The sequence below is a fragment of the Aquila chrysaetos genome, chromosome 13 (genome assembly GCF_900496995.4).
Source record: "Aquila chrysaetos chrysaetos chromosome 13, bAquChr1.4, whole genome shotgun sequence".
NCBI lineage: Eukaryota > Metazoa > Chordata > Aves > Accipitriformes > Accipitridae > Aquila > Aquila chrysaetos.
Window position 1 is genome coordinate 4,405,954 of NC_044016.1, and position 23,248 is coordinate 4,429,201.

Here is a 23,248-nt window from a genome sequence, read left to right on the forward strand (position 1 = left end):
TTCCTCTTTGCTGCTTAATATGGGCCTAAGATGTTTTGTCGATAATCACAGTGTGTCCTGAAATTAGACGCAGATAGGAGGACACTACAAATTTCAGGTGATATTGGTTGTCTTTTTGATTTCTGGGTCAGCATACACTCACTGTTCATACTGGGATAACCATGAAAAATCTCCCATGATGCATCTCCTTGTGCGATTGCTCTGTTTTGCACCTCTCCCCTTTCTCTTCCCTGTTCCTGTCTGGTGCCCTGTGAGGTGCAGAAAGCTGCTGCAGGTGTGTGGGGTCAGGGTTACATTCAGGGACCCCAGTGGGGATGGGTCCCTAGTCATGCCCTGCAGCCCTGGTGAACCCATGATGCGTCACGGGCCTTCATGTAGCTCAGGTCCTTCACAAAGAAAGTGCTGAGAGAGATGTGTTTTTACTACTTTTAAATAACATGTTGCTGTTGTGGGTGTTATTTTAAGTAGTGTTTTTCTGGAAAATTCAGCATTTTGGCTGTTCTTGCCCAGGTGTGGAATCTTTTAGGACATACTGCTTTTTTTGGTGGGGGGGGGGTGGGGTGGGGTGGTGGTGGACACGGTGACTAGATTGCAGAGTGCAAACTCAGCTATGGAGTGGCAGTGCAGACTCTCACTCCTGAACTGCCCTCTGGGGATGGCAAAGAGGGAAAATGCCCAGTAACAGCCAGGCAGGACTGTATCTCAGAGACAGGGCACAGGGAGGGTGCAAGAAACAGAAACATAGCACAGTGTCCCAGCTTCTAGGAAGCAATGACATAGGGACTTTGTGTGCCAGGGATTTCAGAAAGGCTGTCTTGTTTAATGGCCACAAATTAACCCATCCCCTCTGAAACCATCTATTTGCCTTTTGGATTTATGTATGCTTTTGGCTGCCACAGCATCCTGTGGCAACGAGTTCCATGATTTAAGTAAGTCCTGTATGAGAAGCACCTGCCTTTGTTTGTTTGAGCCGACTCCCTGGTAATTTCAGAGGGTGCTACCTAGTTCTTGGGTGGTGAGAAAAATCAATCTTTTTGGTAATTGCCTTTCAGGGAGCAGAAGGCGAAGGGACTCTTCAGTGTCAGACGCCTGGCTATCTGCCACTCAGAAGTCCTTCTCTGTAGACTTCATGATGTTTCCTTGGCAGTTACCAAGGAGGTAAGAACATTATGTTTAATTGTGTCCCACGTACCTTGTACATGGGGCGTAAAGTAGATATGGGCTTATTCATTTACATGTGTGCTCAGTGTCTGCCTTCATTACTATTTTTAGACCTCATTTTTCTAATAGCTACATCACCTATCTATATGATCTGTCTGTACATATAGCTATATTTACTGGTATGTAGGGCATCTCTCCTCTTTGAGCTAGGTGTCATTATAATGCAATATACAAATGCAGAAACTGAGACACTAATCAGGTGATTTGCCACAGCCCAAATCTCTGCCCAAGCTGTAATTAAACACTGTAGCTTTTGCCTCCCAGCTTTCTCCCACTTCCTCCTCCTCCTCAGCATCCTGAGGGATTGACTGCAGGTTTTTATTTTCCAGTGTTTCCTGCTGATGGCTTCTCCTTCTTCCTGTGTGCTTTTTGGTAATTTGCCCATTGATCTGTTGCCTCTGTGCACCAATGGAATTTTGCACTGCAACCACTGGGTGCTTGAGTGGCCTGGCTGTGGGGTTTGCAGGACAGTTGCCCACAGCTTCACTATCTCATCTCTCAGTTAACAGAGAGGTCTCAACCTCAGCTCCTTAACATCTGTGGCTATATTTCTGACTTGGCACTTGTCTCTGGCCTGAACCAGCTGCCTTGTACTCTTATTACATGATTGCCAAATATATTGAATTTTCCTTTGCTTGCAGAAGACAGTAAGACTTAGCTCATTTCCATGCAAATCCGTCCTCCTATCTAATATTTAATGATGTTGGAGGCTTGAATGCCCCTTGGGTTGTTGGACTCTTCAAACCTTTCTGTTTAGGTATGCAGGACTTGGATTCTCCCACTCTGGTATCGGGGTTAGGAGAAGAAGGCCTTTCAGCTTAGCTCATCTGATTCTTATATCACTTTTGTATTTCTGAGGAAATTTCTTCCTCTCTGTTCTACACGTTCATGTGCAGAGACATCTTTCAGCTTTCATTTCATTCCAGTCCCAGATTTTGCTTTCACAAGCACTTCTAGCATTTACATGGTTCGTTTTTATTAACAGGCACAACTAAGTTGGCAGAAAGAATCACTGGTCTGTCCTTCAAAGTATCTTTCAAATGAAGCACATGACTCTGAGATGCTTCTTCCTTACCCTTGTGGGGAGAGCCTTTTGGAAGCAGGGATCACTCCAGAGCAGCACTGAATGCTGTAAAACCCCAGTGATTGCAGCTGTAATTACATGTGATTTCCAGGATCCTTAAGTGCCTTAAGTCCAGCCACTAGGGTTCTCCTGAGTAGATGGAGCTGCAGAAGGACTCAAGTCCCTGCTGTGAATTAGTCTGTAGACTTGAGCCCATATTTTCTGTTTCCTGGCTGAGTGCTCAAACTGCCAGTGCTGCAATTTTTGATAGGAGGAAACTATTACTTTTCCTCTATCTTGTCTTTATGAATTGCGCCTTTATAGTTTTGTGGTGGGTTGACCCTGGCTGGATGCCAGGTGCCCACCAAAGCCATTCTATCGCTCCCCCTCCTCAGCTGGACAGAGGAGAGAAAATATAACAAAGAGCTTGTGGGTCGAGATAAGGACAGGAGAGATCACTCACCAATTACTGTCAACGGGCAAAACAGACTCAGCTTGGGGAAAATTAACTCAATTTACTACAAATCAACCAGAGTAGGGTAATGAGAAATAAAACCAAATCTCAGAACACCTTCCCTCCACCCCTCCCTTCTTCCCGGGCACAACTTCACTCCCAGATTCTCTACCACCCCCCCCCAGCGGCACAGGGGGATGGGGATGGGGTTTACAGTCAGTTCGTCACACATTATTTTCTGCCCCTTCATCCTCCTCAGGGGGAGGACTCATCACACTCTTCCCCTGCTCCAGCATGGGTCCTTTCCACGGCGTGCAGTCCTTCAGGAGCACACTGCTCCAGCGTGGGGTTCCCACGGGGTCACAGCCTCCTTCGGGAACCCACCTGCTCTGGCGTGGGGTCCTCCCCGGGCTGCAGGTGGAGATCTGCTCCACTGTGGACCTCCCTGGGCTGCAGGGGGACAGCCTGCCTCACCATGGTCTTCCCCATGGGCTGCAGGGGAATCTCTGCTCCGGCGCCTGGAGCATCTCCTCCCCCTCCTTCTTCACTGACCTTGGTGTCTGCAGGGTTGTTTCTCTTACATGTTCTCACTCCTCTCTCCGGCTGCCGTTTTCCCACTGTCCCAACTTTTTTTCCCTTCTTAAAAATGTTATCACAGAGGCGTTACCACTATCGCTGATTGGCTTGGCCTTGGCCGGCGGCAGGTCCGTCTTAGAGCCGGCTGGTATTGGCTCTCTCGAGCACAGGGGAAGCTTCCAGCAGCTTCTTACAGAAGCCACCCCTGTAACCCCCCTGCTACCAAAACCTTGCCACACAAAGCCAATACAAGTTTAAAAACAACCCTTGCTTTAATTTTTTTGTTTGTTTGTTTGTTTTCAGTAAAAGGGCCTAAAATCAAAGCAGTGTACATTATGGCTAAGTAGCACAATTTGTTCTAGGTGAAACAATATTTTTTTAAGCCTGCAGCCTCATTAAAATTGTATTGTATAAGTGGGCCTGAGGCCAGAGAAGAAGTTGGTATCAGAGTAAGTGTGTTTTTGTGCTTGTAGTCTTCTGCTCTTACCGTGTTCTTATGTTCCACCTGGACACAGCAAGAAGTCTTGTTGTTTCCTAGGACTTTTGTCTAGGGGAACTGATTTTCTTTACAAGGTGATTCTTACGTTTCCCCTCATGACTTCCCCAGGTGAACAACCTCCGCTCAAAGGTGTCTCGCTTTGCAATCAGCACTCTTGGAGAGCTCTTCAGGACCGTGACAAAACACATGGACCACGAGGTGGATGAGGTTGCTCGGGTCTTGCTCCAGAGGATGGGGGATTCCAGCGAGTTCATTCAGAAAGCAGCCGATCGATCCCTGGGGATCATGGTGGGGACTGTGACTCCTGCACGAGCAATGACTGCTTTCATGGCTATTGGAGTCCAGTACGTTGTTCTTCTCTTAGTGATATCCTTCACCTTAAATTGTGTGGGTAGGGGGAAGGGATGGGAGGCAGAAGGGGAATGATGGGAGGCAGAAGGGGAATGATGGGAGGGAAGGGTCTTTCTCCTGCATCTTCTGTAAACTCAGTGATTAGATTCTCTGATCAACCTCACTCCCTTTCTCTTGTGATCTGGCTCTGCCCTACTGCAGCCTATTTGTTCTCACAGTCTGTCAACACTGCCTAGATGTGGTAAATGATGGGGAAGTGAAAGTCCCTGTAAAGGGTGGTGATACAGCCTTCTGGCTTTGTGGGAAGAGGGACAATGGCAATTCCAGCAGTGAGCACCCTTTGATATTTCATGCTAACCACAGAGGCGCTGGGAAAAAACATGCATCATCATTATGCCATTAACTTGAGAAATAAAGAGGCTAATTGCTGGGACATGGAGCACGTGTGTGGCACAGCCTGCTCAGCAGGTACAGCTCCTGCTGAGAGGAGTCTGTCTGACTGTCATGTCCTTAGAGTTCCACTTTCTATTCAAATTGAAGCTGCATGTTAGCATTGAGATGGTGAGTCACTTTACAGGCGCCTTCACAGGCTGGCTCCCATGGGATAGCTGAAGCAAATGCTGCCTTAAAATATCAGTGCTGTGCCTGATAGTTTCAAATAGGCACCTTCTAGGAAGGACAACCTGGCTAAAATGACTGCTACCCTTTCCTCAGCTTTTGAAAAGGGTAAAACATTCAAATGTACCTCTTGCCAAGCCTCAAAGAACAAACTGGCTGCATTGCTGGATATTCTGCAGCTTCATGCCCCACAGGGTCTTTCCCTCCATTTGTTTTTTTTTCAAGGGTCTGCTGATTTGGAGATAAATGGGTGGAATAAGCCTAAATCCTGCTGCAGCTCTACCTGTGTAGTGGAAGCCGTCTGCCAAGTCAGCATGAATTGTCTTTCATTTCACTCTTTCTCAGAGTTAATTTCGGGAAAGAAATGGAGTATCAGATAGTCCAGGGAGATTAAATTCCTCCCTCTTCCTTGCAGGTAGTCTCTTTGTACAATGCCAACTTTGTGTTTATCTGAGGACAGAATCTTCTACAGGTGGCTACAATTGCAGCAAGAACACTTGCCTCCTTCCCCCAGCAATGACGGGGAGCATGCTGTGACCAAGGACTGTCCTTCTGGCCCTCATTTTCCCTCTGCCCCAGTGTTTGTTCTCTTGTTTCCAGGCACCGCAACGTCCTGGTGCGAAAGTGTGCGGCCAAACACCTACTGACTGCGATGGAGCGAATCGGAGCTGAGAAGCTCCTGTCGGGCGCGCATGCCAGTACTGAGATACTGGTGCGCACGGTGGTGAAGCTTGCACAGGACTGTCATCCAGACACAAGGTGATGATCTTCTTTTCACCTCCTAAAATATGAAAACTGTTTGATGTCTGGCTATTAATGATAAAACCACAAAAGAATGGAAGGTAAAGTAAATATTAAGAAATTTACTTCACAGTGTGTATAATGTTGTCTCGGGAAATGACAGTACTGGGTAACATGAGGTTGTCCAGCAAGAATGACCATTGCCAAATTCCTGTGACTTGAATGATTCTTTACTCAGATCAGCTGAGCTCAGATTAGTCAGTCAAACAATTTTGTTTGGTCTTATGTGCTTAATGCAAAGCTGAAGCGTTGGCCACTGTTCATCACTGAAAGATCCCAAGCATATACTTCTGATAAGGTTAAGACTGTCCTAGAAAAATTCCAGCTGTCTTTAACCAATGTATTCAGTCTTTCTAAACCTCTTCTTCAGATATAGCTGTCTACGATAGTCACAAATTTTTCTTCCCAGTCATTGTGTAATGTTGTTGTCTGTGGCTGAACGACCTCCAAATTTCCTCTTGAAGACAGCTGTAGTTTCACAGTAGCAAAACCAAACCAACCAACCAAACAAAAAAACCCCTTACTTTGATTATGAATTTAAATTCCCATTAACAGATGCCAAGAACACATGAGCAGCTAGCTGCCCGTGTGCATACATGTAGTATAGAAAACAAATAGTAAGCATGAGGCGATTTGTCCTAGCTTCTCTGCCAGTTAAAGAAAGGTAAATTATTGTCAACAGCAGAAAGGCACTGCAAATAAGCCATGACAGCAAAGCAGGAGATATGCTTTGCTCGTCCCATGGGATCCTTTGATCCCACAGAAGCATACCCACAATTTCAGAGTGAAATTGTATTTTCCTGTTGCCCTGTGTTCTCTTCTTGCCTCTCGTGTTCAGCTGGCAGCGTTGTGTAGTGACAACAAGTGGAGGTAAATATCTCTCTTTGCTGAATGGGTAATACCTTCTCATGAATGTATTGCACATTATAAGTTTAAAATATCAGCTTATTCTATTAACACTTCCTTTGTTTATTCACAAGGGAGAAAAGACAGTAGTAGTCTGTATTCATTTCTCTCCTTCCTGTGTTAGGTGTTATGGACGGAAGATGCTGAATATATTGATGAGTCATCGAAAATTTGATAGGTATTTGAAACAGTCTGTCCCCTCACGTGACTTGGAAGATGTTATGGCAACACTTAAGCAGAAAGTAAGTGCTTGGCAGGAGAAATGTCTCCTTTATGCAAGTACTGAGATTGCTAGTATGAGATTAAACATACCTAATCTTTCTTTATCTCATTCTTCTTCCACTGAATCATTTTGCTCTTGGGAATGAACTGTTGATCCTCAGCCTGTTTATCTGCAGGCAGTGAACGAACTAGTTTGGTTAGAAATAAAGTGGCTGTATTTTGAATATCAGCCACAAACAGGAAAGGGAAGTAGGAGAAAATGGTTTTACCTTCAAGCATAAGAAACCTCAACACTACCCCCCCCCCCAATAAAGCAATGAAGTGAGAATAGTGCTTCTGAAGATAATAGAGTCTTTGCAACAGATGAAGGAAGTAGTAGTGCCAAGAAAATTTCCAAATATACAAAAGATGCACAAGGCAACCATAATTAGTACTTATATTGTCTATATTCTGGGAATACTGCCCTGCTGTCATGCACTGTGGAGCTGGAAGAAGCTTCGTGAATTCAGCATCCAGTGGAAACTCATCCCTGGTTTGTTTTGTTTGTTTTTTTGTGTCATCACCCCCCCCCCCCCCCCTTAATTTACATTCTAGAAAGGAATGTGCCTTTGTGCAGGAATAGGGAGAGTTGAGTGTGAACCAAATCAACTCCCAACACAATGGGACCTCCAGAGAGTCCAAAAGTTTCCTGCTATTCCCTTTAAGAAAGCTTGTTCCCTACCAGTTTGCATTATTCCCATTTGTGGTCAAGAATAATGAATTCAGGATTTTTTACTGCTGCCCATTATAGTAGCACCTATAACTTGCCTTGGGTTATTGAAAACAAATAGTAAACATCACTGAATCTCTGGCCTGTCTCCCTCTCTAAGTTATGAAATGTTTTCCTAAGCCTTTCTTGGTAGCAGTGATCTTGGTTATAACTTGTGTTTTAAACAAGTAATTTCCTATTTTATCTTCTATAGATTCATGTTTTTTTATATATATATATCTAGGGGATAGAAGATCATAAATGTGAATGTCCACCTGTCAAGGACACCAGGAAGTCTAGGAACCGTGGCTTGAAGATGTCCCAGGACAACTTGCCTTCTGATGGAGGGTACTGAGCACTTCTGTAATATCTGACAAAGCATATGACAAGCTTTACATGTCTCTTCCTCAGTAAAATCTTTCTGGTGGAGATGGGCTGTGCCAGAGATTGTTTCCTTGCCCCACAAATCTTCTACGATAAAAAATGTCTACTTCTGCATTAGGCTGAACACAAGTTCTCTGGAGGGTTTTCTTGAAAAATTGAGAGAGAGGAAGAGACAGCGAGCAGTTGCAGCTCAGAAGATCCAGTGCAGTGGCAAGGACAGTGTTGTGGAGGCTGTGAGAGGGTCGTGTCTCTGCTGTTTGACTTTGGACCAGTAATTTCGATCAGGGTATTCTTATCTGAGTGGTGTCTTTTTTAGATGGGTGGTTTGATGAGAAGTCCCAGTCTAGAACCATGATGCCATTCCCCATAGCACTTTTGATACATGTGGTTTGGCCTCACTGAATCATGGCTTTCTGTCCCTCAAACAGTACCAGCAAGACAATTCTTGAGCAGTTCTGGTCAACAGATGTCTCAACATGGCCTTTTTCTGTAGCTGTTCATGTCATTCAGATCCATTACTTGTTGGCTGATGGATAGCATGTTCTTTTCCCCTGTGCTGCAATCAGCATTCAAGATAGGAATTTGGTCCTTGCTGTCTCCCCATGCCAGTGGGAGAGCTACTTGTACCTGTTCTCTGATAACAGAGTGGATTTATTTAGCTCTGTTGTGCTCAGTAGTGGCAGGAAGGTGACCACACTTCTTATTAGCATAGTTAGGATCTCCCCATGCTCATGGCAGAGAGAGGTTGATCCAAGAGAATTTTTCCCATCAGGTTTGTTAAGCTGTGGATCTAGTCCCTAGGGAAGCAATAATGTGAGCGTAGTGGTGGGATGTCTGGCTTCTGTTTTTATCTCTATTACTGAGCCTCTGGATTCTTTCAGATATGCCCCTTAATTTCTCTGGGTAGGATTCATCTGTTTAGATGCATCTGAGCTATTTATCCAGATCCCCATACCTGTTGTAGATACATTTCTCCAGAGTAAGTAATTTCATTATAATACAGACACCTCCCATTCAAATGGCCAAAAGACATTTAAACTTTGAAGTAGTGCCTATTTTTCCCCACAAAGGGATGCTAGATGAGTACCTGGGAAGACACCTGAAGATAAGTGAGATGAATCCCATCCTTGGTGCCTTGGTTTTCCTGAGTAAGCACTAGCAATAATGTTACTTGCAAATCGTCTCTGGTAATGATTGTCATGAGATCCAAGTTGTTTTTCAGATAGGATCTAGCTGAAATCATGTCATTAGGAAGTCTCCTCGAGATGTTTTCCTCACAACTGACTGAAGACGTTATCGCTAAAAGGTCTTGCCTTGTTTTTATTTTCCAGCTTGAGGTCTGGCTCTGACGTACACGTCTTACCCCGTCAGACAGTCCATCGAACATCACTTCGGACCGTGGAAGAAACTGAACAGCTCAAGGAGCTTTACAGGCTCCTGACAGCCACGGAGTTTCAGACACGAATGGAGGGAGTGGAGCTTCTCCTAGATCACTGCAAAAGCAGCCCCCAGCTCATCTCTACTAACATTGTCCAGGTACACAGGACATCTCTATTGCTCCTTTCCCATTAGCTCCCTTCCCAAACCTGTACCAGTAAAGTTAACTCAGTGTGTCTTGGCACTACATACTAGCTGTTTGGGACAGGCTGGTCCCTTCTTACCCAGAATAATTTAATTCAATTCCAGGCTTCAGGGCAAGTAGTTTCAGTCCAGATGTATTTCTCTGGCAGGTGCCTATTGGTGCTGTTCATGAGATCATGACAGTTTACTGCTGCTGTAGCTTCTGCTGTCTCCTACTACCAGTTAGGTTGAAATAAAGGAAATCTAGCCACTGAAAGCTTAGCAATTATTCTTTAGAAGAAAAATGTGTTGGAATGGGGAAGAGAAGTATCAGGCTGGGTTGATTAAAAAAACAATAAAATATTTTTTAAAGGATGCTCCTGTAAACTTTATCTTGCCTTGCATGGACACAACTCTGCCTATTCACTTTCATCCTCATCCCCTTCCTGCTTAGGAAAGACTGTTCTCACACTTCCCAGGGGTCCTTTTTTCTCTTTGGAAAGAGGAGGAAAATGGCTAGAGACAGATCTTCTCTTCCTTCTCTTCCCAGCAGCTGCTTTTTTCCTCTTTTCCCAAAAATGGCACCTGATAATGTGGCTGTCAAGGGACTGAACCTGCTATAATGAGAACTGCACAGCACATTAAACTTCAGAAGTCTACCTGTTAGCTAGACAAATGGTCTGGATCCTGAAGAGTTTATCAGAGCCCTGCACTCCTCCAGACACAGGTTCTGAGACAGATAAAACAAAACTTGGATCTCATCCAGTCACAGTTTTGGCAAAATGAAAACTACTCTCAGTACTTGAGACAACTTTATGGAAAAATGGCCGTCATAAATACCTGTTTTCATACCTCTATACCAAAGATACTATTTTGCTTATTAATGTGGGATTAATTTAACGATTTGTGGGTAAAGAGAACAGCATATGAACTATCCTGTCCCCACCCAAACCTCTTAATAAAATATGAAAATCTTTTCAACCAGCGTGAGGTTGTGCAACCACTACGGTGAGTAGCCCACAGGAAAACAGTGAAATCGTGCTAGCAAGTGCTGACCTGACAGAAAGAATTACATTCATCTTTTACATTGCTGGGTACTTGTTTCTACATCCCCTCTTGAAACAAAGACATTTTAATCCAGCTTTCATGTCATTTGTTTTCTTAACAGATTTTTGATATTTTTGTCCTGAGACTTCAGGATTGCAACAAGAAAGTGAACCAGCAGGCGCTGGAGGTGCTGGCTTTGATGACACCCATACTCAAATATGCCTTACACCCAGTGCTGGTCTCTCTGGTAGCAGCAGTCACTGACAACCTGAACTCAAAACGCTCGGGGATTTATGCTGCAGCTGTGGAAGTGCTGGAAGCATCCATTGCTCACCTAGGTAAGGCTGACCTCTAACACTGACTTTCCTCAACTGTGGCTTCTATGTCTCAGAGTCAAGTGAACACCAAGTCTGTTGATAGCTGGTGTCATCTGTGGAAATATCCAGCTGCTGCAAGATATTTATGAAGTCCTGCCTGCATTCTTTCTATCCCAATCTGTTGTATCATGTTGTGATCTGCAGCTGAATGGATGCTGCTTATCACCTGGATCTTATGTCTGATTATTAATTCAGTAGAGAAGACATTATAGGGATTATTTTAAGTTCCTGCCAGAAGAGATGAGGGAAGTGACTAGCATCTGGCATGACTGTTTTTCCCTCTTCTTCCTGGGAAACTGCATGCATTTTGTTTTTATTGAATTGGATTTCTAAGATGTGCATTCTGTTAAGTTTATATCCACTAAAACAACATTAAAGGAATGTGCCTTTTCCTTGAAACACATGGTGGGAAGGATGGTGGAGGCTCTTTGCTCTCGCTGGGCTTTGTTCCACACTCTGGCAGTGGCAGCTCTCCCGAGCAGATGCATCTGTCCCTTGCTGACTACAATATGAAAACCTTTGAACTCAGTTACTCATTTTGTAGTTTTAGGTAGTAGTTTAGCCATGTAAAGCCCAATGAAAATGTCCTTATGAATCTAAAGATTGAGACCTTAAATTTAATAAGATACTGTGTTACGAAAGATCATAGTGGAGATCAGATGAAGGATGAAATGCTTGTTCTGTAGTCAGCCTGGAGGTCTCACGTGTGTGGGGTTAGAATTGCCTTGGCTCCCTTCTTCCAGAAGAGTAAGGAGCCCATTATTGTCCCCTTTTCTAGGTGCTTGAGCATGGGGCTGCAAGTATGTCTGTTGATGTAAAATATGTACCTGCAGTAGGGAGAGGGTGAGGTCCCGATCTGCCCTGTGTCCTGAACCTTATGGCCTGCTGCAGGTTGTGCAGCATGTGTTCTGCTGCCTACCAGGGTCATGCTGAAGCTCTCAGGGATCCTCAGGCTCATTTCGGCTGGGAGCACCTGCCCCGCAGAGTGCATCTCCAGCCCATCCCTTATCGCTGTCCAAAACCTGTGTTTGCATGCTGTGGACTGGCAAATATAGTGGCATGTTCCTTCATGGGTAATACTACAGAAGTCTGCATCAGTGTCTACAGTTCATCAAAACATCTTTTAACAGCTACTTTTTGGTTAGTGTATTCGGAATAATTTCCTTGTGATCTGCTCTAGAAACGGATTGTATGCATGTAGGTAGTATGTATTTCTTAAAAGCATATGGAGATACTGTCCTGAAGTTAGCTCCCTGTTTCCCCTCACCTGCCACAGGTTTAAATTTGCCTTAATTTGGAGGCAATAACCTAGAAATAAGGGAGTCAGAAAAGCAGAAGTAAAAGGATGGGAGTAAAGTAGAATGGGATTATACTAAGATTTTTTTTTTTTGTCTCACCTTATTTTTATGGTTGATATTAATGATTCACAACAATGAGTACAAGGACAGACAACTGGGTAGCTCTTTAAGTGAAGAAAGGGCTGGTAGGGTTGGTTGCAGCCAGGGGACACAGTTGAAAACCACACCCAAGTCTATGGAAAGTGTTCTCTGTGACTTGTAGGGTATTCTTATGCACTTTGTTTTAGGCAGCTGGATCCCCTGGAGGATCCAGCTGCAAGGATCTAGTGGAGAGGTGTTGATGTTGCCTGGTTTTCTTTTTGCACACATTTCCATCAGGCAGAGAGACTCAGGCTGCTCTGTGTAGCTTGCTGGAGGTGTTTACATCTGCCCACTGAAACCTCAGTGAAGTGTTTAAAGTTTGGCGAGATGAATCCAGGCCTGAATTTCCCTCTTGATCTTCTGCTGTAGATTCAGCAGCGCACTGGCAATACTTGTTTTACCGCTGTCATCGCTGCAGCTGTGACCAGAAGTTTCTGGTCCCTGGGGCTCTTCATCTGCTGTTTATTCCAGCTCTGATTTCTGTTGAAATGTGAGATGAGAGCTGGTGTGTGCGCACTTATAGATGCAAGGAGTTTGGTTTTGGAAAGATGAATGCCATCAATAAAAGTGTTCACCAGGACTTTCTTACACTGATTAAAATGTACAGAAAAGCGGGTTCCACATAAAGTGTTTGGATTCTGTGTTTGATTCCAGGTTTGCAGATCATTCATGTCATTTATGCTATATATCAAAGTACCTGAATTCCTGCCAACTGTAACTGGTGAGCTGGGTAACCAGAAGCCGTGGTGGTGCACTCTTTACGCACCAGTTCCCAGACAGGATTGAATATGTACCAGCATTTCCCCAAAGCCCCAGGAGCCTTTGGCTCTGTGCTCCTTGTCTGCTTTGGTACAGAAGGAGCTGAACAATAAATCCTGGAGTACAACTTTGCTAGAATTCAGGGACAAAGGGATTTTTGGAGGTTGTTTGGGCCCAATTTTACTTCCCAAATGAATTGCTTTGCTATTGGCATGAAGGGACACTGGCCCATCAGAGCTGCTGCAATACTACTTCCTGGAAGGCTCTACATTATAGGCATTAGCCAGTCCTGTCTATTTTCCACCTTTCTTCTTTGTCTTCTTTTTTAAAAAGGGAATTTATGATTTGCCAAGTTCATTTCTTTAGAACAAACAGGTATAAATCCAGCTGTAAATGATGGCTTGTTCCACATGTTGTTCTGCATAGGGCAAGATTGCTATAGCAAATAACTACATAGCCAAGGTCTGCTGTAAATTCCCTTGCCACACAGATTTATGTCAGCTGTGAAAATGCAGCACTGGGTGAATATGCCTGAAAAATGTAGTGTTGAAGAGGCAGGTCTTAGAGGGAAATTAACAACTTTCTCCACATCAGCTGCTTTGCAAACTCAGTGAATTTGCTGACCTGTTGCCTTTCTGTGTCCCAAGTATAGGGTTATTCCTGATCATGAAGTGGGGAGAAGGGTGTGAGACCTGTAGTGCTCTTGGCCTTTATCCATTTTTTTGTGGTGCCTGGGAGAAGGTTGGGGAAAAGTTGCAGAATCCTGCTTATAGAGGATGTGGCAAACAGATCCCTTCAGGGGTTTGTATGTAGCTTTCTGTCATTCCCCTCTCACCAATTCTGAGAGATCACTGTAAATTTTCCCTGCTCGCAGATGTCAGAACAGGAGTGAGGTACATCTGTCTCTCATCACACTGACTTTACCCAGAGACAGGTTCAAGCAAACAGGGTGGGATATATTTTTTTGGTTGTGCTCATTTTTATGGACATTTGTAAAAATTCAAACAGGCAACTGAATCACAAATATTTCAAAATTCAACACCTAGGGCTTTAGTGGGGGAAGGAAGGCTCTACTGGAAAATGCATGAGCGAAACCTTCCCATATGCTTTAAAATTGTCTGCCTTTTCAATTTAAAATCAAGTGGCAAATGACACCCTCCCCCCCCCCCCCCCCGCAAGAACTCTAAAGGATTGTGAAACGCTCCTAGCTTAGAGTAAGTGAGCACAATGTCTTGCCCCATTGCTCCACTGAGCTTCATAGCTAAGAGCCCAGCTATTGCTCTGAGACTCTGTGTTGACATGCCTCACATTCTGAGTTTTAGGTGAGACTTCCTCATCTGTCACCTTTAATGATCCATGCAAAAATGTAAGCTGGTGAGGAAATTGCTTGATCACTCGATGTAAAAACAAAACAAAAAAACCCCAAGCGCCCCCAAAATCCCCCCAATCCTCAAGACCAAAATTCTACCCACCAACAAACTAATTTGCTTCCAAATAATGCCTGAATCATTTATTTAGCTTAACCCTGACATTGGCTTGGACGTCCCCAGCTGAAGGCCCCACACATTCATTAGCTGTGACCTGATACCCTAATCCCACCTGAGGGAGCCACCTTGTAGATGGCGGCAAATCAAGCCTGACTGCAATGGGACCAAGACATAGATCTTGCTCTCCTCTGACATCTGTCCTACCCTGTCCTCTGTCATGAAAGAAATGCCATTCAGATGGCCACTGCCTGACACCAGGGTGTGGAGTGAGGCCAGCAGCCCGAGTAGCTCCCAGAGGAACCAGCCCTCTGCAAGAGGGGAAGGGAAATTTCCCCTGTAGGTGTTTACATAGCAAAGAGGGCACCACAGTGAAAATGAGAGTGCAGAGAAGCAGATTCTTCTTTTGCTCGTATTGCAAATGCTGGGGTGTGTGTCCTGTGGCCAACAGGTTCAGCTAATGTGTAGTGCAGAGAATTAAAGCTGAATTAATAAGAATTGAACTGCCTGCCGCCTTGTTTTCTCTAACAGCCATTAAAAGCTCCTCTGTCTTTAGGTCTCTCAAGGCAGCTAAAGTAATGGTTGGGTAAATTCATTATTGACTCCAGCTTTACTGTTTCAAAATGCACAAGGCATTTGAAACCCTTAAATTGAAAGGTGAATAGTGCCTATACACTTAGATTCCTAAAAACCAAGCAAACAAACAGCTCCCCCTCACCCACCCAAACCCCAAGTGTTCCCCTGAAAATCTGTGTAGATACTGATATTAATGATTAATTAACATTTTGTGCTCCTTCAAGATCTCCAGATCTCAGGGTGTTTTTTTCAAAGCAGCAGCTGTAAGTTAACTCTCTGGGGAGGAACAGCAAGTGTGAAACAGGGTCTGCCAATACTGCAAGAGTGTGAGGCAAAAAGTGAAGTGTCTGTTTAAAAAGGTGAATGAGAAAAGTGTAATTACCAAAGCAGAAGCTTAATTAGGATAGCAGGATCAGTTCTTTACTGCACGCTTCCAAGAAGATCATTAGGGACTTCCTTTTTATATCTCATGCGAAAAGGAGCACTTAATAGCACAGTGCTACTTAAAACCACTTCAGGATTTAGCTCTGTAGTGGTTCACAAAGAAGTACGTTGCCTGCTTTATCGGTGCCACTCCTGGTGACACCATGAGGTATCGTAGCGCATCCCACGTGCATTCTGCCTCCGAGAAAAGCTTTGCTTGACTTATCGAAGTGGTAAGACTGGAGGCTTGCAGAACAATCCAGGCAACAGTTTATAAATTAAAACAAGACCCTAAATCAACAACAGACAGCATAGGAAAAACTAAAATACATATGACTGTCAAGTATTGGGAAATCAGTTCGTTTTCCAGTCTCTCTGCCAAGATCTGATTTCAGAGATGTTACAAGAGCTCCCAAGAGCGGATGGTGTTGGCAATGAGCAGTAATTCTCTCTTGTAAGAGTAACTTGGAATCTTGTCTGTAGATTCCAACAGGTAACTTAAAGATTTAACACCAGTTTATCCTTAAAATGTGAATGGATGTGTGGACTTCTGAGCCTTCTCACCCTTTTCCTTAGAGGAGGGAGGACGTCACTTCCGCAAAGCTCCAGCACGCACAACCTTTTCACTGCTTACATGTGATTTAAATTTTGAGGACCCTGATGTGAAATGTTTAACACAGTTCCTTGTACAGCAGTCAACTTTGTATTTACAAATGTGAAATTAGAGCTTTTCTTTTTGAATTTTAAATCCTCCCAAGTAGGCCTGAAGGAAAGAAGAAGAAAAGGACTTAGAAAATGGCAGAAATTTATTTAAAAAATGCAGTTACCTCTGACCCCCCCGACCCCCTTTTTTTTTTATAACCTCAGAAGAGTGAGTAGACAGAAATGTTTCTCTTTCAGATAACACATTGCTGCTGCAAGCCTTGGCCCAGCGAGTGCGTTTCCTCAGTGGCCAAGCTATGCTGGATGTCACAGAATATCTCTCAGGTATCGCCTGCTTCAGCTAATTTCCACTTCTAAGTCAAGAAGCCTTCAGAGACAATATTTAGAGGAAATGCCTCTGAATAGACAGTGCAGTAGCTCATCAAACACTAGAAGGTCCTGAGCTTGTCCCTCCTGCAAAATATACATAGTAGGTGTATTTGGCAGGGGTTTGCCTGGCTGCTGCAGAGACATGCAGTGTGTGAGATGAGGATGGTGCCCGGGCTCCAGTGCTGAGATCTCACTGGCGCATCTCGGGACCCACCTCCAGGAAAGAGAGGGGCTAAAAATACCCTGGATGGCTCTTCTCTTTGAAGGACAGTACAGTAAAGGTCATGGAGGTCTGTAAAAGGTCCCTTTTCTAAAGCGAACAACCATCCTTTAGAAAAAATTGTGGCAACAGGTATTTCTGAGGATCAGTTTGTTTTGTCATCATGGGATTCTTGTTTTCCTGTTGGAAACTTTTGAGGCTGAATTCTGCAGAGCCTGGGGCTCATAGTGTGGGTGAAAACTCAACGCACATATTACAGGCAAGGATTTTGTGCAAGGCAGGATTTGGGGGCAGAGGCAGAAGCGGGCGGTTCAGCCCAAACTACTGAGGTTCCCTGCCTGTATTGCAGATATGACGTTGGACTCTGAGCATTTCAGGATGTGCAAACAGTCTATTTCTGTATCAGCGGTGTCCAACACACTACAAATGAAGCTGATAATTGATTTATAATAGTAGCTTGCTATGTCCAGCAATAGCCAAGGAATGGAAAAAATTATAATCTCAATATATACTAAAGAAGACTATTTATAGCCTTGCTTCAATTAGGGCTAAATCCACTGCTAATTATGCCAGCATCTTTTAATCCAAGGCTTAATACACTTTGCTTCTTCATTATGAATCTCAAAAGGGCATGTTTAGCCACAGCGAATGTAAAAGGGCCTTTAAAGATAATTTGAATAGAGTAAATCTCCATAAACATAGAATATAATTTTACAGTTATTTTAATCTCTTGAAAAAATAAAGCATTTGAACATAAATTGGGACTACTTTAGAGAGAGCAGATGTTCTCTCTGGGATTTAGAGGGAACAGACAGCTCTTTCTCTTCTGAAGCTCCATAGTGACCACTGTGTTTAATAGCATTTAGACTCACATTAACTCCCATTTAAAAATAGGTACCATAACCCTTTTCCTGCTTACCAGAATTGGTTTTAGGTGCTTTCAGGAGCTGTTTAAATGTTGATGACTGATGCTAGATTAACGGTGTAGAGAAAATGAAGGTCCTTCTACTACAGAATAATAAATGGTTACTGCATAACATTTCCACTGAACAGAAAATAAGAACTCTGTCTCCAGACCATTTCAGATTTTGATCTCTCAGCAAAATCTGCCATGCGAGGAGCCTATTGGTAGTAAATTTTTGTTTGTATTTAATATAGTTCAGAAAATGAGCTGAGAGCAGACTTCAGAGAGAATGAGAGGGAATGCTTGTTTTTTGGTTAAATTTCAGCCCCCTGTGTAAGATTTTTCCCTCTCTATTCCCCTATTTCAGAAAACATTGTGAGGGTAAATGCCATTAAAATTGTGAGATGCTCAAATGCCATGGCAATGGGGTCTGGGTAATTATCTAAGACATCCTGAAGTTTGAAACAGCTGTTCATTAGAAGCCACCAAGTATGAGGGGAAAAAAGCTCAAATTAGACCATTCTGCCAAAGACATCAGTTAGTCACTGATGTTTCTAATAAAACTGTCAAGCAGCACACATCTTTTGTGGGCTGGAGTTTTGAAGTGTAGTATAATACTGCTGTTCGCTGTGTGCCACTGAGCAAAGGGAACTGCCAAATTAGACTTCTGGCATTTTTCATCAAAGGTCACAAAAAAGTAATCATCCTTTTTATTAGAAATCTTTCAATTACCTCTCTAAGCTGCATTTCAAAATCTTCAGCAGATGGTTTAGACAACTTCTTAATGGAAATAAACAGTGATTTGACATTTTTGTCATTTGTAATGCAGAAGCGGATAGTGAAATGATTTGCAAAATGTGTATGATTCACTTTGCTAAGTCTATCAAAGATGTAAAGCCTCTAATTTGGAGAAATTAAGGTCCTCAGAGGTTGATTGTTCTGTTCAGTGGATGATCAGTGACTGTTGCCTGTTTCTGGATCATCGGGCAATTTGTGCTTGCTGATATTAGCCAGAAAAGGCTTCCAAGAACCAAAAATAAAGGTAGGTACTTGTTTGCATTAAGTTTTTTAAGAAGCTTGTCTCTCTCGTCCGGCAGTGCTTGTGGAATCTGTTTATCCTCAGAAACCCCAAGTTGTCAAGCGCTACACCCTGCCCGCGCTCTGGTTCTTCCTGGAAAACAGGGTCCTGCCTACCCGAAGCAGTAAAGTCAGGGCTGTGGTCGCCAAGCTTGCAAATAGCCTCTACCAAGTGATGGGCTCCAGGCTGAAGGAGCATGCTGCCAAGCAGCCTCCGTGTGTGGCGAAAAACCTCTGCGACATTTTGGACCTGAATGTTGAGTGAAGGCTTGGTGTGCTCCAGGAAGCTGATGGAGAGGTTCTGAGTGGGATAAGTGGAGGCAAAGGTGGATGTGGCGGTGGCATTGGTTTTATTCTGTGTGTTTGAAGAACAGGATTTACCCTACAGAGCTTACGGTTACATATGTACATTATATATTATGATGTAGGGTTTTAAAAACTAATAAAAAATAAAAGGAAGTAATTCTCCAAATTTTATATCTTGAGCTTGTGTTCCTTAAGATGCTTGCATAGATACCGAAAAAATAAAAACCTGTGTGTAAATGCAATTTGTAACTGTAAAAAGCAAAATAATATATTTATATACATACTTAAAAAGTAAGAGATGTGCATATATATATATTTACTTACAAAGTAAGAGATGGGCTTTGGAAGCATTGGCGTTATAGGATTAGATGGCTTGATTTGGGAAGCAGACAATGAGAGACCAGGACCTGCTAGCCCAGAGGATATGCCATGGGGTTATCGGAGGATGTGCATCTCACTGTATGTGCCAGTGTATGTCATACGTGCCAAGCTACTGGGTGGCCCCTTTACAAGCCTCTGGTAGCTGCTGGTGCAGTGGCAGATACCTGAGATGTCCACGTCAAGCTCAGACCCCCTGACCCATGACAGCAGAGATCTCCCCAGCTGCACTGAAATCTTCTTCCCATTTCAGGGGATGCATCTTGTCTGTAGTCCCCCGTGCAATGGACTGTTGTGGTGAGGTGACCGGTGCCATCCGACTGCCTCCCAGCACCTTGGGGCACGCCTGAGGAGGTGCAGGAGAGGGGCTCGGGGCAGGGGCCTGTGCCACCTTGCAGGGGGTGCTGGGTGGAACATGGAGTGCTGGGCAGTGAGTGCGCTAAGGGTGTCCTACAGAAGCTGGGGAGAGCTAAGCTGTGGGCAGGCATTGTGGGACAAGGTATAGTTTTTAAAAATATATATATTTTTAAAATGTCTTTTTTTCTGTCTTTTGAGAAGTGAAGGGTTTGCCTTATATGCGGAGCAATAAAGCACTTCTGAACCTGAGCTTCAGGAAACAGAGTGAGGAAGGGATGTGCCAGTCCTTCACCACAGAAAGGTTTGGAAGCACAAGGGGAGAAATGATGAGAGAAGAGAGGAAGGGCTGAAAGCAGCAGATGTTGGTGCATCTGTATAGTCAGATATGAAAACAGAGCAGCCTGATCTATGTTCATATAGTCCTCAATATACTGGCAGAGTTTTGAAAGAAAGAAAAATGGAAGTTTTGGGGAGAAAAAAAATAGGACAGTAATGGCATGAAACACACTGGGCCCATGGAAGGTTAAAAGAGCCTTGACAGGTTCTTGACAGGTACAAGGACCTTGTACGAAGCTGGGTGGCCAAAGAGTAGTCCAGGGAGATCTGCCCATCCCAGGGGTCTTGGGGTCTTACATTTATTTGCTGCATTGTTTGGTATGTCTAAATCTATACAGGATTCCAACTTGCCAGATACTATTGTTGCCTTGGGTCACCTCTTAAGGAATCTCTTTTTCTTCTTAGTACAGTACTAAAGCGGCAAAGTTATTTAGTAGACTCTTCTAAAATGTTTTTTTTTGCTACTGCTTTTTGCTTTTAACTCCCAACTTTTAGTAGCAGGGAGCACTCAGGAACTCATCTCTGAAATCTTGGCATGTGACCTAGCCTGGGGACCTGGCTCTGAAACACTGGCGTCTCTGGGGATCCTGGAGAGCCTGCTGGAAGCCATAGTCCTTGCAGATCTGCTAGAACATTTTGGAGTTTAGCATCTTGAGAAATTTTTCTAACAGCTTACCAGAAGCTTGGTAGCATGCACTTGTTTTGCAGGCGTGACAGGGCTCCGCAGATTATATGTGTGCACCCAATGCTAAGGGTGAAACACTGGAGAGTGTTAGAGGGTGGATGAGTTTAAATAGCAGACCTTGAACTATGTTGTGTAATTAAGCACCTGCAGTTTGCTACTGCCCGAGATCTATTTTAACAGGCAATTTATTTTTTTTTTTTTAGCGGTTGGCATCTCTAGAGGGCCTCCTGGTTTTGCTTCCTCTACCTCAATAGTTGTTCTTGCTGTTTCCTTCCTCTGCAGATCTCTCACTCAGGAGCCCCATAAATGCTGCTCTGCCCAGGCTGCTTTTGCTGGGCTGAGTAAAAGCTCTTTGGTTTTACTTTCTTTTCGGCTGTGCTTGGGCTCTTGAGAATGTGGGGGGAAGTTTCTGCACTTGGGAGGAAAAAAGCTTTTGTGCATGTCATATGAGGCCTCCCAGAGCCTGTTTTTTATGCATTTAGTTATAGCACTTGAAAAAGTAGGTTTGAAAAGTTACCCATGTAACTGGTTTCTTAACTCTGTTGGCCTCAAGTGGTGCTTTCATGCATACTGTTCCCCACAGTCAATGAGAATAAAGTATTGCCTGCCACTACCTATTTTCTGTCTAGGTGTTTTATTTTTTTAACTCTCCAGCGGAGACAGTTTCCCCATGAGAAGGGCACTCCTACCACAGCAAGATCAAACTTAGCTGCCAGTGTGACTCTCTGCAGTGACAAGCAGAGGGGTTAATGGGCAGGCGTTGATTCAGCTCAGGTGAGCTCTCCTGCCACATGTTTGCACAGGTGCACATCTCAGAAGTTATTAAGAAGCTACTAAGGTTTGTGGATGATACAAACAGAAGGCAGAGCAGCGTTGGATCTTCTTCTGGCACTGGTAAGAATTTAAATACTTAATTTTTCTAACTTATTTTTATTATAACTTGATTACAGAAGTCTCACCAGAGAGGGGACTGCAAACCGCACTTGCAGGGCCAGTTTAATTAATTTAATTATTGCATTTAATGTGCAGTGCAGCTGCTAACCCGCAGAAGTTAGTACAGCAAAATAAATTTATGGCAATCTTGAACATTGGCTTACTCTTACCCTACATCCTGCCAGAGCCCCAAGACAGACCCTGGCTGTCACAGAAGGGTTCCTCCTGCTTGCTGAAGGTAAGAGTTGTTGTCATCAAGGGAAGGTGGAGGGTAAAAGGTGAGATGGCTTCTACCATAAAGGAATGAATAAAGCTTACCTTCCCCTACAGAGTAGGAAGGTAGTGGGTTTGTGCTGTCTCCCTGTGTAAGGGGGCATTAGACCTCTGAAGTTGTGTGAATGGAGAGACTGGTGCTATGTACTCTGAATCCAGTCTGCAAAATTCATCATTTCCTCAAACGGGCACTTTCTTCTCAGCAAGAGTCAAAGCAAGTACCTGGTGGCATGGCTCGCCTGCTCTTCTGAGTGCTTGTGCCATGCAAATGTGTTAGCTGGACCCTAATCTCCCTGTGGAAATGCAACCACAAAGCCCTGCGGCAATGTGAATGTATGAACTTGGCAGTGCCAAGAAGACTTTGGGGATGGTATGGAAAAAGGAATGGCAAATAGGGAGGGTGGCCAGGGAGGGAAAACAAGGAAGGACGGATGGTCCCAAAGTGTGGCGTGGAGGCTGAAGGTAATGTTGATGCTGTCTCATGGTGCTGCTGTGAGAGGTGGAGGAGAGAATTGAAGAATGCACCTGAAGGGAGCTGCTTTTGCAGAGGTGCAGCTGGGTCATGGAGTGTAATTAGGTGATTCTGGTAGAATTTGCTCTTGCCAAGGTTAAAGGTGGGCTTGGGAACCAGCTGCTGAAGTCTCTCTCAAGCGGAGGGAGGGGGGCTGCACTGAGGTGGCTATTTTCATCCTTATTAAATAGTGATGATGGGAATAAAAGTGGTTGCATTGCTACTGAATCTCTGACAGCTGACACTGAATCCTGATACTGTGATACTGCCTTTGATACAGGCAGAGGTGAGAAAACCACTCTAGTTAAAATTAGAGTTGACCTGAACCTTTAAGCCTCTACTGTGCCTTGGTATCTTTAGCTGAAAAAACCAGTAACTTTGTTTGGCCAACAAACTGCCCCCATGTATCCTTAAAAGCCCCCCCAGTACTTTCTTAATGCAGTTGGCAGTGGTAAAGGAGCTAGTAAAGCCTCTCTCTATGTTAAAAGCTGTGCCCCAAATAAATGAAGGCTGTGCTACTTTCACAGCCATTTAGCATGTTCTGCTGCATTTGAGAGCAGAAAGGAAAAACCGTCCCCTTTGGAGACTGCAGTGAAGGCTGCGGGATGCGCAGGTCTGTCACTACCCGCTGCTGGGTCCTGCAAAGGACGTACGTGCCCAGCGGCCAGCACTGCGGTTAAGCCCAGGCTTTCAGGCAGAGCCTGAAATTTCACGTCCCTTGTGATTCG

At 44.1% G+C, this 23,248-nt stretch overlaps 1 protein-coding gene across 4 annotated transcripts in view; it reads left to right on the forward strand.

Annotated features, from left to right (window-relative positions):
• The window catches only part of TOGARAM2 (TOG array regulator of axonemal microtubules 2), a 53,381-nt gene extending 31,961 nt beyond the window's left edge, over positions 1–21,420 (forward strand). For all 4 annotated transcript variants that reach the window (XM_030034911.1, XM_030034912.1, XM_030034914.1 and 1 more), the window contains 9 exons: positions 1,053–1,158; positions 3,922–4,157; positions 5,383–5,541; positions 6,614–6,731; positions 7,704–7,807; positions 9,175–9,379; positions 10,572–10,788; positions 16,409–16,495; positions 18,762–21,420. In XM_030034911.1, the coding sequence (XP_029890771.1) occupies positions 1,053–1,158; positions 3,922–4,157; positions 5,383–5,541; positions 6,614–6,731; positions 7,704–7,807; positions 9,175–9,379; positions 10,572–10,788; positions 16,409–16,495; positions 18,762–19,006 (1,477 nt within the window). In that variant the 3' untranslated portion in view covers positions 19,007–21,420. The remainder of the gene's footprint in view (positions 1–1,052; positions 1,159–3,921; positions 4,158–5,382; positions 5,542–6,613; positions 6,732–7,703; positions 7,808–9,174; positions 9,380–10,571; positions 10,789–16,408; positions 16,496–18,761) is intronic.
• The last annotated feature ends 1,828 nt before the right edge of the window (positions 21,421–23,248 follow it).